Genomic DNA, 19,123 nt, shown 5'->3' with positions numbered 1-19,123 from the left:
CTTTTAGTTCTTTCATCATTTAGGGATTAGCTTGATAAGAATCTCATGCATGTCAATGCTGGCCCTGGCTGGTACTTCACCCTTGTGTTAAAGGACACACCTAAGCCAAGGAGGAATCCATAACATTCCTGAATCCTCATGTAGGAAGGATGGTGAAGAAGCGTATGGACAGATGAGAACAGAGTCCAGGAATGTACCAGCTGTGCATAGGAATTTACCAGTGTGCCCAGACATGGCACAAGCAGATACTCTCCAATCATCTTCCAACCAATCCCTACTTCTGCAAGCTCATTAATGAAGAGCTCTCCCTAAGTCCAACTCTTATCTTCAAATCAAATGTGCAGGCTAGCCATTTGCCATAGACTTCAGCTTCTTAAGGGTCCAAATCAAGGCATTTAAGGCCACCTTACCTTCTTCATTCTGAAATTTAAATTTGATCATACATCTCTGTTAATGGCCAGGGATGACCAGGTATGTCTGGTCATTTCTTTTTAAGCAGCATGATGTTATTTTCAAATTAAATCATATGTATAGCACCAATGTATAAAGTTGGTAAATGTGTAGTTAGAGCAGAAGTTAGGAACAAAACTCAGATTATTGTCTTCTAGGGTTCTTCCTGCCAAACAGACAAAATAGTCAAGGATTTGTACTTAATGATTTATTAAAATAAAATTCAAATAAGAGAGATGATGGGAGAAAAGGAAGGAAATTAAAATTTATTCTCACTCTATTATCTGTCAACTCTTACTTGCATTATCTCAGTATGAGAGTTCTATAAGTTTGTTATTGTTAATCTCATTTTACAAATTAATTAAAAAATAAGGCTCAAAGAACATTAAGTAGCATACCCATACTCAAATACCAATGCTTTGATTCTAAGACCCATAGTCTTCCAGCTTTCTATATCATTTAAAGACATGAAGCTGATGCAGCAGGCAATGATGCGGGCATGGAGGAAAAGCTGGGAGTGCCAAAAGACTCTTATTGAAATTGTGGCTCTCAGAAAATATGGCAATTTGATAATCTTGGCATCAGGGTTCCAAAGAATATAACTTATAAACCATGAATCTTCAGGCTAAAATCATACAACCAAGCAAATAAAGCTCTCTATGATTGGTGCTCTCCTTCCTTTCAGTGTAGACACTGTTCCATTCCTTGTTCTTATATGTCCAATATTGATACAGCAACTCTCTCTTTCCAGAGCAGACCAAGCTCATTCTGAGCTCTCTGCTTATGCATGTATTCTTCCATTAATCTAGAATGCCAGTTTTCCCCTTACCCTCTGACTTACTCCTATTTACCTTCCTAAGGTGATCTCTTCTGAAAGGAATGCCACCAGACAGTGACAGTTGCTGTTTTTGGACATGCCTAGTTCTCCTTTTATGCTGCTTCCATTTTTATATGTCTTTATTGCATCAGCTTCATGACTTTACGTAGTATATAGAAGCTGGAAGAACATGGGTTTTGGAATCAAGGCATTGGCATTTTAATTACAGATATATTATTTGATGGTTTTGAGATTCAGTTATTTTTATATGTATTATGTGATTAACATTAAGAAATCCATAAAACTATCATGCAATATTGTATGATAATTAATGCAAATGACATGTCTGATGGATTGGAGGTTTAGAATAAATTTTAATTTCCATCCTTTCCTTCATTTCATTCCATTTATACCACTCCCTAAGGAAAAGTGTAAAAAAAAGCTCAATCTTTGAATTCCCAAAACTCTGCACAAAGCAGGGACTCAATAAACAAATTAATACCCTTAAAGTGGTGTTGCCAAAGTTACTATAAGAAAGGCTTAGTTGGGATAATTTTTTTCATTTTTGCATCAATAATTAACTGATGGTATTAAATCAACACAATAGAATGATGTTTTAATTACTTGCATTTTAGTGGGGTTAATTGCAGGTAATGGGCATAATTTTCCCCATATCTGCAGATACGAACTTCGATAGCTCCCACCTCCAATCAGGAGAGGCACAATTAGGCAAGAATTATATAGATATACACTCCTCTCCTTTGGCACCATGAAGCAAAATGTTAAGTAAGTAATTTTCTCAAACAAAAACTGAATAGACTAGAATATTCAAAGGACAGACTAAATAGACTAGAATATATGGAGTTCTTCTCACTTGGTGAACTTTCCTTCAAATATTTCATGTATTCACACAACAGCCTTCATCACCAAGTTCACCGTCACTCTCATCCCCAGGTAAATTGTGTTCAGGATGAAAATCAAGCAAGAAAAGGCAGTACCTGGTCTAAGTGTTGGCTTCCTTGAAGTCTGATACTCATAAATGAAAATGTAGACTCAAAGACATACTTGAGATCATCTGGTCCAGTCTTCTCTGAAACCCACAGAAAGAAGCAGAGCCAAGACCAGAGTCAGGCTCTTCACAAAGACTCAATGTAAATTCTTACTGCTGAACAGCATCAAGTACTCCACTCTGGGTACAGCTTCCTACACCTGTCCCAAGTGTCTGCTGCTGACCTGGTCTCCCAAAATATTTTCTCTAAAAGAGTGAAAGGAAGGGAGATCTTTGCCTCAAACACAAACCATTCATTAATTCACTGAACAAATAGTTTTGAGTACTTACGTCAGGTATTTTGTAGGCATTGAGAATTAAAAGTGAATCAGTAAACACTGAAATTTATTCTGTCCAGGGTGACAAATATTGAAAAATAAATATAAGCATGGTGTTATAAGAATACAGAATGCTATAGAAGCATTTTATAGGAGAAACAGTACAAATGAGGCTTGAGATGCAAGGATGCAAAGGGTTTGGGACAGGCATTAGAAAAGACAAGAACTCTCCCCCCATGTAACACGGGAAGTCATAAAGGATAGTTATGGGCATAAATGGGGTTGATATCTAGGAGATGTAAGACGAAGTACTTTATGTTTTGAAACAACTGTTTTCTCTGTGCAGTAGAGGAAGCATTCATTTGTCTAAAGGCGACTGAAGGTTTTGAAAGTTCAAAAGAGGAGAAAAGGCATGGTGTATGCACACTGTCAATGCAGGAAAGTACATGTGAGCTTCCAACCAATGTTTGGGGCATAGGCAAGATATATGACCAAGATTTTCTGATGAAGTTAATCTGAAAAATATCTTTTTGTTTACATTTTTATAGCAATTAGGAATAGCAGGCATGATTTGGCCGGAGTTGTGTCAATCAAGGGCACTGATAAGCCAAACAGGGAAAATGTTTATTATATTGGCAAAAGAATGGTGGAAATGATGGACTAAGGAAAGAAAATGGGGTGGGGGTGGCATGAGTGAATAAGGGAGTTGATGGGCAGGGGAAAAGTAGGTTTCAGTGGATGTAACTGAGCAAGTAGAAAAGAAGTGGCTGTGAAACAGAAAAGTGCCTAGATTAATGGTCTCGGGAGTCAGAAGATATGGTTGCTAGTGCAGACTGTGCAGAAGCTTAAGATTCTCCTCTGCCTGATGTATGTGTAGAGTGGAAGCAGTACCCTAAAACCATTTCCAGTGGGGCCATTCTGTGATGCCACATTACTGGCCAACATTTTAGGTGCATTGGTGTCTGAATTAAATACACTGAGCCTTCAATATACCCCAGGAGTGCTTCAATACAGGTTCTACAGTTGTTGATGAAATCTATAGACACCCTTATCTATGCCCTGGGTTGGTCCTGCATTTGCAGTTGTAAATCTGCTGCCCAGCCATGCTTTGGCTTCCTCCATATGGGATTGGGATCATGGCTCAAATGGTAGAGAACTTGCCAAATAACTGCAAGGTCCTGAGTTCAAATCCCAGCATCACATAAAGAAAAAAGAACCTCTGGATTCCTCCAGAATTTCTAATTTCAATCACCAAGCTGTGTCATTATAAACACATTTGAAAACCATGATCTTCTTATCTTTATAGAAATATTTATGAGGTTTATGGAGGGAAAGATGTTCTGAGAAGATACTTATGAGGATCTGGTAGTGACCCAGAGTGATGAAATGACAGAATGATGGGGCCACTGGAATGTGGGAAGTTGTCATATCAACCACCTGATTGGCAAACAGCTTGCACATCATCCATGGTTCATTCCCTCAAGTTGGATGCAGTATATGTATAAAAGGCTTCTCTCCATAGGGTCTCCTCAATTCCATCACCTGCTGAAGGTTAGGAGGTCAAGGTGAGTATTCTTACTGATCTGATGGCAGTTTGAGGATGGTTGGGGCTGCCACACTTCTGTTTAATGGGATAAGCCACTTCAGGATGGAGTGAATGAGAACCAATAGGCAATTTCAGGAACAGTAGGCTCATGGAAATCATGAAGGTGGTTCAAAATTGCCATCTAGGAGGAGTAAATGTTAGCCAGAGAATGGAGTTGTAAGGCTTCAAGGGGAGAGGGGCAGGTAATTTGTAGGACAAGAGACAGCCACACAGTGCTGGAGTAAGATAGGGCAGAGCCCATGATGCAAGAAAGGAAAAAGAAAGAGTGATGATGAAATGATAAAACAATGCACTTGGGCTAAAAACATGATGAAGGCAGAAACTAGAGAATGTATTAAAAACTAATTTAAGATTTGAGGGACTATCTAGTAACCTAAGATGCTGCTTTTGAAGTCAAGAGTTGTGGGAGAAACAGCCCAGGTGGGAGAAGGTTTACCAAATTTTAACTTACTTGTTGCTGGACTTCTCCTATTCCAGGAGCAAGGTTGCTCCACTATTATGTTACAGCCTCTGGAGCCACATACTCAATTGCAGAATTTCAGACTCTATAGAAAAATATTAATACAACCACAGTTTGCATTCATTGGATTTTCAAAATATCTCTGTTATTTTTAGGATAATTGAACTTTCTCCATGATGTCCTGTCAGCAAAGGCATCAGAAGTGCCAGATCCCTGCTAAGTGCCTCCCCAAATGCCCACCCAAGTGTCCTCCTCAGACCCCTCCAGTTCCTGCTTTGTGCCCCCCTCCCTGTACCCCTCCAGCATCCTCCTGCTGTGTTTCTACCTGCTGTATTTCTGGTTTTGAAGATAGCTGTTATCTAGTGCCTGATAGGTTTCCACGAGTCTACCTACCCCAGCCTCAATGTTCTGATTGCTGTGAGAATGAGTCCTCTGTATGTTCCAGCTGTTGCCACAGTTCTGGAGACTGCAGCTGACTTTCAACCTTTGGGAAACCAAGAATCATGGCCACGGACCAGCCTTGAACTGATGTCCTGCCTCACTTTTGCACTTCTTCTCTTTCCTCCTGAACTAGCTTCATAGGTGATAGGCTTCTCTTCTGGAGAAACTCCTGGTCTTGGCTCTGGTCCTATCTCAAGGAGACATAAATTCAAGAGAAAATATATGCTTCCTAAAGTCTTAATCAGTGTGTAAAAATAAAGTTTATCTTTCCTGGTACCCTCAATTTTGTGGTGTTTTTGGTTTCCCTGGTGGAGCCCGCATTAATCTGATTCTTTAAGCAGATCCCCACAATGTGCCAGCCAGGTAGAAAATTTCCAGACAAACCCAGAATCAGAGATGTTTCAGAGGGATGTGACAAGGAAAGATGCAGAAGAGAGTAGGAGTGGATGCTTTCAAAATACAAGTGGCCCTGTTGCTCTACTGCTGCTGCAGTTGTCACTGTCACCGAGCTTTCTTCTTGCTCAGTGAGGACATTCAGCTTCCCAAACACTTCTTATTGGGAGAATCCCATGCCCAAGAAGGACCTAGCACAGGGGTACCTGTGGTTCTAAGATCTTAAGTTTAAAAGCCATGAAAATAATGTCCTTGATCATATTCAGACAACTGAGTCCCTACTCTATCTCTTTACACAGGTGTCAGACTCCCTGGCCAGTTAGTACAATACTTGTCAAAGTATTATCCCTTCCAACCCAACAATGGGTCACAGGCAACCACAATGCTTCTCCTATCCCATAACACTATTTTTATCTTTTTTTATTATTGGTATACTGGGAGTACATTGTGACATTAACAAAAGTTCTTATATCATAGTTGAACTACCCTCTCCATCATTCCCTTCTATACCCCCCCAATTCCTGGACTAGTTTCAACCGGTCTCATGTTTCCATTTACATACACCCATACATAGTATTTCCACCATATTCACCCTCTCGCCCTCTTTCCTCACCTCCCCCCGCCACTTGCACCAACCTCCAGACAGGACCTGATCTGCTTTCCTGTTCTCTGTTTTGTGAGAAAAAAAAGACTTTATGTTTGTTTAAGATAATTATACAGGGTATTTCATTGTGACATTTTCATGTATATATGTGTTATAGCCCAAATTGGTTCATCCCCTCTATTTTTCTCCTTTCCACCTTAATCCACTTCTTTTGGTGACTTCAACAGGTTATTCATTCTTATACGGGAAGTGCATCAACCATACTCATCTTCTTAACTTCCTTGCTTTACACACTACCTATCTTGTATGTGACGTCCTCTTAGTGTAACCTATTTTTCATAATATTGCTGTATTTGTGTTAGGTCTATATTCCACATATGATGACAGAAAACAAGTGGCCTTTGGCTTTCTGAACCTGGCTAACTTTACTTGTTTAATGTTCTCCGGTTTCATCCATTCACCTGCAAACAACAAAATTTCATTCTTCTTTATGACTGAATAAAATTCCATTGTATATAAATAACATATTTTCTTAATCCATTCATCAATAGTGAGGCATCTTGGCTGTTTCCATAGCTTAGTTGTGAACAATGATGCATTAAACATAGGTCTGCAGGTGCCTTTATTATAACCTGACTTGTCTTCCTAGGAGTTGTATCACTGGATCATATGGCAGATCTATTTTTAGTTTTTTGAGGAGCCTCCATACTGTTTTCCATAGTGGTTGTAATAATTTACATTCCCACCAACAGTGTATGAGGTTCCTTTTCACCTATATCCTCACCAACATTTGTTGTTGTATGTGTTCTTTTTTTTTTTTTTTTTTGAAGTACTAGGGTTTAAACTCTGGGCTTCACGCTTGCTAAGCAGGCACTCTACCACTTAAGCCACTCCGCCAGCCCATGTATATGTTCTTGATGATAACCATTTCTAACAGAAGTGAGTTGGAACCTTAATGTGATTTTGATTTGCATTTCCTTTATAGCCAGGGATGTTGATCATTTTTTCGTGTGTTTTCTTCCTTTGAAAAAAAGCTCTGTTCATTTCTTCTGCCCATTTCTTCATTAGGTCATTGTTTTTTTGGGAGTTTAGGTTTTTGAGCTCCCTGTATATTCTGGTTATTAATCCCTTGTCAGATATATAACTGGCAAAAATTTTCCTCCCATTCTGTAGGTTGCCTCTTCAATCTGGTGACCACTTTTTTGTAGTACAGAAGCTTTTTAAATTCATGTAGTTCCATTTTGTCAATCCTTTCTCCTAATTGCTGAGCCATTTGAGTTCTATTGAGGAAGACATTGCCTATGCCTATTAATTCCAGTGTATTCCCTGCTCTTTCCTGCACAAGCTTCAAAGTTTCAGGTGTTATATTAAGGTAGGAATGGTTCTTAACAATGATATTAAGACACACCAGTGCCTATAAGATCTATGAGAGACAACGGGATGGAGTTAAGATCAGTAACTCTCAAATTGCACATAATCAACAATTTTGATTCATCTAACCACAGCTATGAAAACATCTGGGTTCATGTAGTAGAGTGTGTCTCATACATGAATGCCATCCATTAGGCATGTCCAACAGAAGAGAGATTGGGGACAGCTGTTTCAGGCCGTTTCCTTGGCCCTAGATAAGTCACTAAAAATCATGCTTGGACTGCAGCACCTAGGGCGGTGAGAGCTTTAAGGGTTAGAATGAGGGAAGGCCAGACCACCTTTTCTGACGTCCCAGTACTTAGTCTGAGGAAGAGCACTTCCAGATCAGCAGTTTCAACCTACGGAAATGAGTAACAATAGGATTCCAGAGAGGTTTCTCTCTCGCACGCGCTCTTTAAATACTGATAATATTCAGCATGCCTACTCAAAAATGCCAAATAATAGGCCATAAATAACATTGTGGAGATCACTCTGCTCTGCAAGTTATTCTGGGGTGTTAGTCTAATGAGCAGACTAAAGGTTCCAGAGTAAAAATTTTGTAACAACTCAGTATGCATTTTTAACTTTTTAGTCACTCTTAATTGATTTAAGAAGAAATATCCTTTTCTTCACATTGTAGCCTTATTCTTTAAAATATCTTCCATATCAAACTCACTCTTAGCCACTTGAAGTGAGTCATATGGCAAGTCAATTGCTCCTGTTTTGAATACTGAAGTTAACCTAATATAAAAATATGCTTAAATTGGAAAGTGAATCATTGAAAACCTAAATGGTAAGTAACCTGACAACTGTGAGTGCTGACACTGTGCTGGCTGTCACAGGCTTGTGTAGTGCACAATCTGTACAACTGTGAGCAGAGGTCTTGATGACCATCTGCAAAATAGTAGTTATCATTTAACCAATACTGTCTGTCCATCCAGAAAAAAAATCCATAAATAAATTGGTCATTGAGGCTAATAAGTCTGCAGTTGTCATCTGTAACCTGTGAATGCCCAATTTTCCTAATTAACTGAAATAAAATTTAATGTGAAAGATAAATTGAAGTCAATAAATTCTTTTCTCATATATATATATATATATAATGGTTCCAATGTAAGATTTTGTTTGAAAAATAGTTGCAACTGTTAAAGTGTTTGAAAATTTTTAGAAAATATTAAGAGATTCCAAGCAATATCAATAAGTATTTTATGAAAAATTCCACATATTTTTCTTCATAAATATTGTGAGCAATGTAAGTTCATTATGATGCAAGTGACACATGTTATTTTAATTCTTAGAATGCAATGCACATTTAAGAAAATAATACACCTGGTTGGAGAGAACCAGGAAGTCACTAACATATTATCTGACTCTAGAGCACATGACCTTTAATCTGACACTAATTCATATATATTGATGTATATTGTCTAATGGACAGGAAAAACTCATCAATACTATTTTTATTTTTCAGTATCCACATAAAGTTGAGATGCTGCCCCCTTTTATGTGTTACTGAGCAAATAAGTTTTAAGACCTTTTTTCTCACTTTCATGCACAGGTGCATTTTCTATTTTACTTGGAACAAAATTAAGTGGATTTTTTTCATTATTAAAAATATTATATCAGCCGTGTTCAAAGAATTTTGGAAAATGTAGCTCTAGAGAAATATCAAACTTCAGTAAAACAACATATACTTTTATTTATTAGGGAATTTCATGCTTATTTTACTGTACTAAATTTAAGTACATTATAACAGAAAACAAAACTAAACATTGAAAAAGACAATAATCAGGAATATCTCCTCTTTGAGTAGGGTTGGTCACCTTCCAGTCTTGTATGGAGTCTTCTTTTGGAACCAGAGTTGGTTTCAAACCAATAATTACCATAGCTGAACTTTTCTGCAGGCCCCAGGAGCCAATAATGTGGTTTTAAGTATCAAGTGTTAAAATGTACCATACCACAAGAGGGCAGTGGATGAATCATCACAAGATTGGCCCTCCCATTTACAAGCTAACACTGAGACTTGCAGCCTCTGGGCCTTGTTTCAGATATTTGAGAATGGAAACATGAACAATGACAACACATACTAAGTTGATTTATTTTGAAAATTTAAGATAACGTGTTTGAAAATAATTTCTAAATTGTAAAATTCAGCAAGTATTAAATGTTTGCAGTAAATTGGAGGGCCTACTAATCTGTTTTTTTACTTCATTGTCTATTGACCTCTTGGATTTTTCTTGAGGTGTTTGTATTCACATTTCTCACTGCCTTTTGTTTTCTCTAGACATTTCATTTTCTAACCCTTTTTTCTTTTTCTGTGTCTTTTGTTCCTCTCCTTAATTGGTTGTGTATAACAGCTTGCTAACTCTGTATACTCTTCTGGGAATTTGACACTATCTACTTTCATCCTCACAGGAACTATATAGAAGAGAACTGTGTGCATCCCCATTTTACAGGGAGACTTTGTTAAGTAATTTGTTCAAGTCACATATTCCAGAACTAAATCTTGGGTCAAAATAGCAGTGGGTTCAATCAGGAGATAGAAGACATGAAGTTAAACAGGGAAAATTTAATAGAAAGTATAACAATAAGAAAAAACTATAAGATATAAGAAAATGTTGAGGAAGAGAACCCAAAAAAGGACAAACTTGGAGGGGTTCCTACTTCACCAGAAAAAGTGTGGTTCTGCCACCACTGAGCACAGAAATTCTCTTGTTTAGTTAGACCCAGACAGGTCTTGGGTTCTAGGCAAACAATAGACCACATCCCAAGTGCAGGCCTCTGAATAGACATTGGGATCATGGTGGCTTGGGTATAAAGTGGGAATCCAGAAAATAGTGGAGACACAGGCCTTCAGAGAAAGGAGGCTTAGAAAGGGCCCACAGTTCTATGTGGACACCTCCTGCCCTCACTCTGTATACAGTTGGGTGCAGCTTTGGTTTCAGGATCAGAGGGTGGTGAAAGGTCATCTTCACACAAGAGCTGCATGAAAGCAGAGTAATCTAATACTGGGTGTGTGGTTGGGTGGCTGGCTGTCGGATGGCCATGGAATTTTAGTTGCTTGCTTCTCACCTCCTCTTCTTCAATGTCCCTTCAGTGCCTTCTATTAAAAAATTTAACAGTACACTCACTTTAAATGAGAAATGCTTTGAGGAATTCTATTATTTATCATACAGCATTTATTAAGGGGGACTTTTGGAGCTGGTAGAATATGAATTGATATAACATACTAACTCATACACACACACTAGCACATACACAGTGCCACAGAAACTTGGTGCAACTCATTGATCATATAACTCATCTCTGAAGGAAATATTGCTTATTCTTCAGGACTTTTAAGGATCACCCCATCTTCCAGCAGAAGGCAATACAGCTAAGCCTTAAACTAGACATGGCAGCACCAATATATAGTCAATTACTTGAAACTGAATTACTTGAAAAGTCTTACACATCATTACCCTGAAGGGACTCCTCAGCTCCTGCTGTTGGTTAGGATCATTGGATCTGAGTAGAAAATTTGGGGGATAACCACAACTATTTTCATAAATAGATCCTTCTGGAACCCAGGATGTCAGAGTAAAGTTGGGGAAAGGCTATGGCAGGTTAACCTCTAGAAAGCAGAATCGTGACAGAGAAGATGCATTTCAAATACCAGTAAAAGGCAGATAAGGGCTCAAGTAAAAGATGGTAGCTCCTGTTTTGGTTCCAGTTTATCTGCAGATACACAGGGGATATGAATGGTCACTCAGCCACTCTTGTCAGGTCTTTCACAGACCACAAGCTGATACAAATTCAGAAATTTCTTTTAGACTATTTCGTACATGGAGGACTAGAGATGCTTTTGTACTTGTTATGATGTTAGCAGCAACTGATCTCAGAGGTAAGGAACTAATTATACAAACCCTGCATGGCTCCAAAATACATCCATGTCTTAGGGACAGAACTCAAGAAGGACAAAAAGAAAAATGAGGGAACTTGTTGAAAAGCTTATTTGCATAGCAAGCACATTTCTTTTTTCCTTTGATTGTTAAGTGACAGTTCTATAAACATACAAAATAGTCAGTCTTCATACAATATTGACAATGCTTCAAATGCTCACACAGAACACAAAGACACCTTGGCAGAGAAATAATGTCTGATTTTGAAGCCTCATTCTAAATTGTCTGCCTCCTGGGAAGATGCATGTTCCCAGGTTGAAGGCCTGTGGGAAGGGTCTGTGATAGGAAAGCCCAACAGCTTCTAGAGTACCTGAAATGGAGAATATTCAGCTCACTGTGCAAAGGAAGACAGATTCAGGGACAACTGCTCCACAAACTGAAGGAACTTCTGAGTCTGACAAGAAAAGGTGTCTTCCTTGCAGGGGTTCACTAAAACCCAACCAAGAGAAAGTTCACCTTCAGAGCCTGAGATAGAAAAACCTTCTTTTGTCATCTCTGCCCTTGCTGATCAGTTGCTGGAATTTAGTGCAGAAGTCATGCAGAGAAGCAATGTTCTATTTCTTGACTTGGGTGGTAGACTCACAGATGTGTTTACTTCAATTCATTGAGCTCTATTCCCAATGCATGCATGTTCAATGAAACCATGCTAGAGTAACGTGCACACCAGTGCATAATTTAAAAATATCAAGGAAAGTCTTTAAAAATAAGAGCATGGGTAGCAGTTAATTTTACTAGCTGTTTAATAACCTACTATAATAACACAGTGGCATACTGGACCATGAACATACAAATGGATCACTAGAACATGCTAGGAAGTACAGATATGGAAATTATCTATAAGCCTATCTATCTACCTACCTACCCACCTATCTATTAGAACATGATAAGTACACCTTTAAATCTATGAAGATCTCAATTATTCAATAAACAGTGTTGTCACAATTAGCCATTGTAAGTTTAAAAACTCATCCTAGTACAAAAAACTCCCATTTTATAGAAGGATAAGTTCCTAAAGGGTTAAATATTATTCCTCAAGAACTTTTTAAAGTATTAGCACATAATTTCAAAATGGGGATCAGTTTTATAATTATGATTTGGTTGTTAAACCAAAACTATACAAGGTAATATCTTAAAATGTATTCACATAAAAGTTAACATTTTCTGTCTGCCTGAAATCTAACAAAGTCAATGTCAAAAAACACATTGGAAGAAATTTTGTACGTCATCACACAAAGACAGGCTAATAGTCCGATATAGTATAAGCACTACAAATCTGTAATAAAATGGTCCTACATTCCAATTAAAATTAGATAAATTGTATTACCAGAAAATGAAATACTGCGGCTCCCTCCACATAATAAAGAATAATTGAGATTACTTTAGAGAACTCAAATTAAAGTACTTCAAGGTATTATTTTTAACCTATCAAATTGGCTAAGAACAATGAATTTACTAACATTGTGCTGATGAGTCTGTGAGGACGGTTTAGGGAAACACAGTTTAGTCACAGACAAACTGTGACTAGAAGATGTGTGTTAGATATCCATGTAAGAATATTAAATAAGCAATTGGATATGAAAGTTTGAAGTTCTGGAGAGATGTCCAAGCTGGTAATAATGGTACCAACATAATTAACTTAGAGATTGAATAAACCCATCCGGGAAAAACTGTAGATGATGAAGAGAAGAGAACTTATTGTGGTATAAGTTGGAGCCAAGAGTAGGAAGAGATCAATGGGTGAACCATAGGAGTCTGGAGCCTCTGTTTGTGCTTTTGCTTGGTGTCCTGCAACTGTGAAGGGCAGGCCTGCTTTCTCAAAGAGAAGTTTTTAATCACTATCTTTAAAGGGGCCATGCTAGAGAAAGAAAGGGAAAGCACATATGTAACCAAATGCTTCTCTTTTACCACCCTATTGAGTGACGATTCAGTTTCAGTATCCTCTATGTGCCAAGTGCTAAGCTAGATGCTGAGAATATCAAAGTGAATGAAACAGGGTCTTTTTCCTCGAAGAGTTCCAGTTTCTTCCCAGTTTAAGACGCTCCGGTGGCTCCAATTGTCCTCAATATATAATCTAAACTTTTTTTATACTTATGAGGTCCTCATCAATACATCTTTGAGATATTTTCATAGCTTAATCCATCTCTTCTTATTCCCCACTCTGCTCCAGCTACACTGAGATTTGCTCCCAAAAAGTCCTTTCATAACAAATACTTAGAAACTGCTTTTGCTAACCACAGTACTTCCTTTCACTAACAGCAAAATAAAGGCCTGGCATCCCTACTTACATTTTGCAGTTGTTTCTTTGTCGTAAAGCTTTGACACAAACTCTTGCTTAATTCAGTATGGAGGCATGTTAGTCTCTCAAGGAGTATCTCTTTACAAACTGTGATAACAAACTTACCCATTCCCGCTTCAAGACTGAAAGCACAGTAAACAGTTTCCTGACCTTGTCAAGGTCTTCCATTTCAAGATTTCTACAGTGCCCCCTATCAACAGGAAATAGTTTCTGAAAAAAATTACCTTTGGCCTTCGATGCTCCCATTGAAATAGAATGACAACTCAACAATGGGGATTCCAAGGAGGACGCCAATCACTGGCCTTACTCCATTTGTCTTTCTTTGACTTTATTTTTGCCTCTTTAACTTCCTCCCTCCTGAAGTCACTTTAGATTCTGGAGATTACAGATTAAATATCTTCAAAAATATGGAAACTATTCTAAGCAACAGTGACAACTTCTCCAGAATCCCTTACAAAGCCAGAATGAAATAATGATTGATCAGACCACTGACCTGGGCAAGATTGTCTGCTCTGTCAGTTATGCTTACCTCAACCCTCTCTCATTGTCTCCCTTCTCTATAAAATCTTAAAGTTTCTGTAATACCCTTGAAGATGGACTTGAGGTCACTGAACCCATTTTCTGTTCTTTCTTATTTGGCTCTTCCCTTCACGATTACTTGTCTCTTTAGTTGGCATATTAAGAGGAGAGCCAAACCTAGTTCTGTTGGGATTCTCACAGTATGAGTTTTTGCCCTATATCCCAGTAATATTTTTTATTCTAAAGAGTGTTTTTCCATTTCTAAATTAAAATGTCCTCTCATACACACCCCACATCCTACTTCCTACTGCCAAGTTTCAATTTAAAAATCACTCTTAAGAAGCATTTCTGACCCAAAACCTGATGACTATACACTATTGCTCATATACAATCCTCATATACAATCCACTTTCTTAAGACAAAGCTTGATAGACATTAGACACTCAATACAAATGAATGCTTTAGATGTATGTTTTAGGTGATCTAATCCTGATTTAGCAAAAAGAGCTTTGTCTACCTTTCAAGAAACTAAGTGCAACCACACTCTGCAGCCAGCAGGGGGCCCAGCTGAGTCAGTCAGCCAGTCAGTCACAAAGCCTTACAGAATTGTGTTGTCACAGAGGCTTGGAATCTCAGAATTTTTATATTAGGAGGGCAGGGAAACACATTTGGTTCAGAGGACTTTGGCTTCTGATAGTCATGGACTCACTAGGATGCTGAGGAAGATCCATCATCTATCTGCTGAGACAAAGTGAACTATGGAAATGGTGAATTGAGAAAAGTCTGAAGAGAAATACGTGACCAGACCAGGTAACAGACAGAAAACTTGTCCTGTGAGTCTTCTTCATGTCTTGTTCCTTCACTCATTACTTATATACTGAGGCCTATGAAACACCGTGTAGTAAGAACAGTGTCAAGATAGTAAGGATGCTTGAGTTCATGTTAACTAACAGACTACAGGAAAATGGGTGTTTAGGAAAATTACTATTGTAAAAATGTTAATTTTAGTTAACATTTAGTATAAAGAGATCCAAGAAAGCATATCAAAGGGACTAAGCCTGCGGGCCAAAGAAATTATTTAGTGAGGTGTGGGGATGGAGACCAGAGAAAGATAACTAGGTCTAGGAAGAGCACATTCAAAGAAGAAGAAAGCAAAGAGCAAAATTCAGCCATGAGATCTGCTCTGAGCTTTTCTAATAAACATGAGAGAATGGTGACTGGAGATTAAATGGGGCTGGTGGTCAGAGATCAGAGAGAGGGCAGCCCTGCCAGGAATTTCATGGACTTGGATTTGGCTATATATTGATCCTCACTGAAACAGAGCCAGAGCAGTGACAGAACATCAGAAGATGGACCTGGCCCTTTGCCATGGGTATTATGACATCAGGCAAGTTCTCTGGGAAGGCTTTGTGAGGCTGGATTAGGAAGGAGGAACATGGAGCTTGGGGAGGAGTTCTTTTAAGAAGAAGCTGTCTTAGAGGAGGCAGCAGGCAACATTCCAAAAGGCAGGAGGGTTCAAGGATGGTTAACTATGCATGGATTAAAGGAGTACCTGACAGAAGGCATGTGATAAGGGGACACCTTCTGATTAAGGGGCCACAGATGCTGATCACCAGGCAATAGGAAAACAATGGTGACAGTCCTGACTCAAGTGATGGGATCTGTTCCAGGGTGAGAGGTCTTGTCATGGACAAGACTGATTCCTAACTTATTCTCCATCTTTGACATGGCATCACCTCCACATTTGGGACCTATTCACCACAGATGTGACCACATGGCCAAGCTTAGAGATGTCTGTAAGAACAGCAAGGTGAGCCTCTGGACTGGAGCTCTAAGGACTCTGCTTACTGTACCCTCTGGGTGCATATCTCTGGGATGAGAATTGCTGCTGTAGTAGGAAGAGCCCAACCTAGACCTAGAAGGATGGATCCTAAGTGACAAGAAAGCTATGAACTGTCCCTTCATGACACTGACTTTTAGGGGAGAGAAAGAAATAGAATGAAAGACAGGTCAGTAATAGAGACAAGGAGGCAGGGAGAGGAAATACTGAAGGAGAAAACAAAAGACCTAGAGAGAATAGCAGCAGAAATCAAAACTGAAGGGATTCATTCCTCCTTCTCCTCTTTCAGAGTCTGGTCTAAGTCAGGCCCCTCTGGGAGGAGATGCAGACAATAAGGCAAAAGACAGATACAGTACAATGCATGTCCACACCCTAAACTCACTAAGACTACATGGGCTCCAAAGCACACTCATGCCACACATACATACCCCCACATACTTCCCGTCAAATAGCTTTGAACACTACAAGGGTTAGACAGTAAGGCACCTCTAGCCCTTTCCTGGCTCTCCTTTTGCCTATCTTTATGCTAATGTGCCTCTGCTCTAGTTCAATTTTCTGTGTGTCTCCTGGATATCTCTCCCTCCTGCTCCCTCCCAGACAAGTTAGGGCATGGCAGGCAGATCTGCCACCTCAGCCTCAGTGTAGGTCTCTTGTCCTGGAGGGAGGGAATGGATGACTTGTTCCACCCCTGCTTCTTATGAGTGCTGCTCTAGTGACTTTTAAAACAGAAATGAACCTTCTTCCTAAAGGACAAAATGAATCCTAGAATCACCAGCAGACCTAGAGTCACCAGTGAATTAAAGCCAACACCCTACCCAAAGAAGTCACTTTCCCCTTTGAAGTAGGAACTGACCCTGACCCAGTTCTGGCCACATCACACAGCCAGGGGCTAGGGAGTATAAAGCATTTAGACCCACTCGCGGAAGGCTTGTGAGGTGAACCTTCCCATATTGTTTTCCTCCTGGTGCTCTAGTCTACAAGTGTCAAAGCATCAGGACCTCTAAGGGCTTCATCACTAGCTGTACCTTAGGTAGCACCCAGAAACACAGTGCAGCTTCCTTGGCACATGCCAGGGTCTTTCTTCCCACACAGAAAGCCCAAAGTGAAGGTTAGACAGTACAGAAAGTTGAATGATGAGAGAGACCAGACCAGGCTGGGCCACTACTTGTCAGTTTGAAGGTTACTGTCTTTGAAGGTGGGTAGAAGCATAAGCCACACCTGAGTCAATGGGACCCAGTTTGTCCAGCATGAGCTGGTTTTAGGTCAATCCCCAAATGAAAAAGTGTTGAGTCTAAAAGTCTCACATTCATCATCCAGGACAACCAAAGGTCCTAGTTCTGCTATAAAGTCACCAGGGTGGTTCTGATAGCAAAGTAGGTCATCTGATAGGTGTCATTTAGTCACCACCTAATTCAAGAATCCTGTATAGTTTCAGGGAAGATTAGATAGCTTTCTGTCCCTCTGGGGTAATTTTTAGGAAGTCTTTGGTGTGAAGGATTAATATGTAGTTTTAGCCCCTGGATTCCCCCTAATCTTCAGGACAACAGAACAAGACAAGATATGGCTCTCTAAGCATCTGATTATTTGGAGTATGGTAGGAAGAGTCAGGATGGCAGGGTAGGCATGGGATGAGGGCATATAGAGTTCACTGGTAAGAGACTGAGGCCCTGACAGAACCAGCACATTAGAGGAGCTATTCACACAGACTCTGATTTTAAAGCCTCATGAGAAAGTACAAACCATCTCAACTTGATTCAATGCAACAGTCACTGTTACAAAATTCAAGTTCTTCCTTCCTTGCATCTATGCATGCAGAGAATGGAGCAAGAGAGGGAGAGGGAAAAGAGAGGAAAGAGAGGTGAAGGAGAGGAGAGGAGAGGAGAGAGGAGAGACACAAGCATGTATACTTGAGGAAAGCCCACAGCAGTAACCAGTTAAGTTTAAAAAAATCTGGCTGGGGGCAGACTTTTCTCAGTCCTGTGGGTGTCAGTGGTTAGAAGGCGATTGAAACTTCACCTCAGCAGTCACCACTCAAAATCCCACACTCATCCTTCTCCACCTGTGTGACAGGGCTCTGACAGGCCTAAACCTTCCCACATTGGCATGCAGCCTTGTGAGGTAAGCCTCCCATGGTGGGTTCCCACAAGCTCAATTCCCTTTTTTTACATCTCCTCCTTAACAACATTGATCTCTGCCTGCTGACTCGTGGCCACTTCTTGACCCTCAAAGTCCTCTGGGACCATGACACTGGTTTTCATTGATGTGTCATAGAAAGGACAGGGCAGAAATCATAAAGGGGCTTAGTTAGAGGCCACATATGGGGCCGATGTGTAAGGACCTTCGTAGGAAAACTTGGATTTTCTAGGCAAGTTCCCCCCATCATGACACCTTTATAGAGGAAAACATAAAATTCAGAGAGGTAAAGATTGCTGCTCCAGCCCTGTGGCTCAGAAGCTGTGGAACCAGGAGCAGAATCCTTTCCATTTCTTAATGCTGTAACTTCCCAGCAGTAGCTGGCCACTTACGTGCTGAGGTTCATGGAGTTATCACTTGATACCTTCAGGAAGTGCTTAACTGTTGGTGGCTGTAAAAAAAATCCATTGTACAGTCTTCATATCAGAACAAGCACATGCTGTTGAGTGAGAAGGAAGATGGCTTGAATCTATATACAAGCAACTGAGGTAGATGTCCAAATTTCACTTGTCCTCATATTTAAAGAAGAGTTAAAAATACCCACCTGTTAGGCTGATGGAGATCATTTTATAGGATAATATTTGTCAAGGACCTAACCTTGACTCAGCCCATTCCTCACTAGCTAAGAGACTTTAGGGAAATTCATTACATGTTCAGGTCTTTCATTTCCTTACCTGAAAAAAACCCACTTAGTAAAGAACACACATGTTGACACCTGGGAAGGCAGCATTATGGGGTTGGCTGCCCTCTAAGGGATCCTGCCTGTTTTTCCAGGGTCTCAGTCATTACCCTGAAAATGGATGTATTTGGAGGATCAAGGAAAGAAA

General features: G+C 39.6%; 1 protein-coding gene across 1 annotated transcript; it reads left to right on the top strand.

Annotated features, from left to right (window-relative positions):
• The first annotated feature begins 4,071 nt into the window (after positions 1-4,071).
• Positions 4,072-5,383, top strand: Lce7a (late cornified envelope 7A). The gene is made up of 2 exons (XM_074048969.1): positions 4,072-4,158; positions 4,815-5,383. The coding sequence occupies exon 2, from the start codon at positions 4,833-4,835 to the stop codon at positions 5,133-5,135; it is 303 nt and encodes a 100-aa protein (XP_073905070.1). The 5' UTR covers positions 4,072-4,158; positions 4,815-4,832; the 3' UTR covers positions 5,136-5,383.
• Positions 5,384-19,123: the final 13,740 nt, after the last annotated feature.

This window comes from Castor canadensis, chromosome 11 (genome assembly GCF_047511655.1).
Source record: "Castor canadensis chromosome 11, mCasCan1.hap1v2, whole genome shotgun sequence".
NCBI classification, from domain to species: Eukaryota; Metazoa; Chordata; class Mammalia; order Rodentia; family Castoridae; genus Castor; species Castor canadensis.
This window is presented reverse-complemented; position numbering and strand designations above follow the sequence as displayed.

Excerpts from the sequence above, each read along its gene's own strand:
- Lce7a (XM_074048969.1), top strand. The coding sequence starts at position 4,833 with ATGATGTCCTGTCAGCAAAGGCATCAGAAGTGCCAGATCCCTGCTAAG.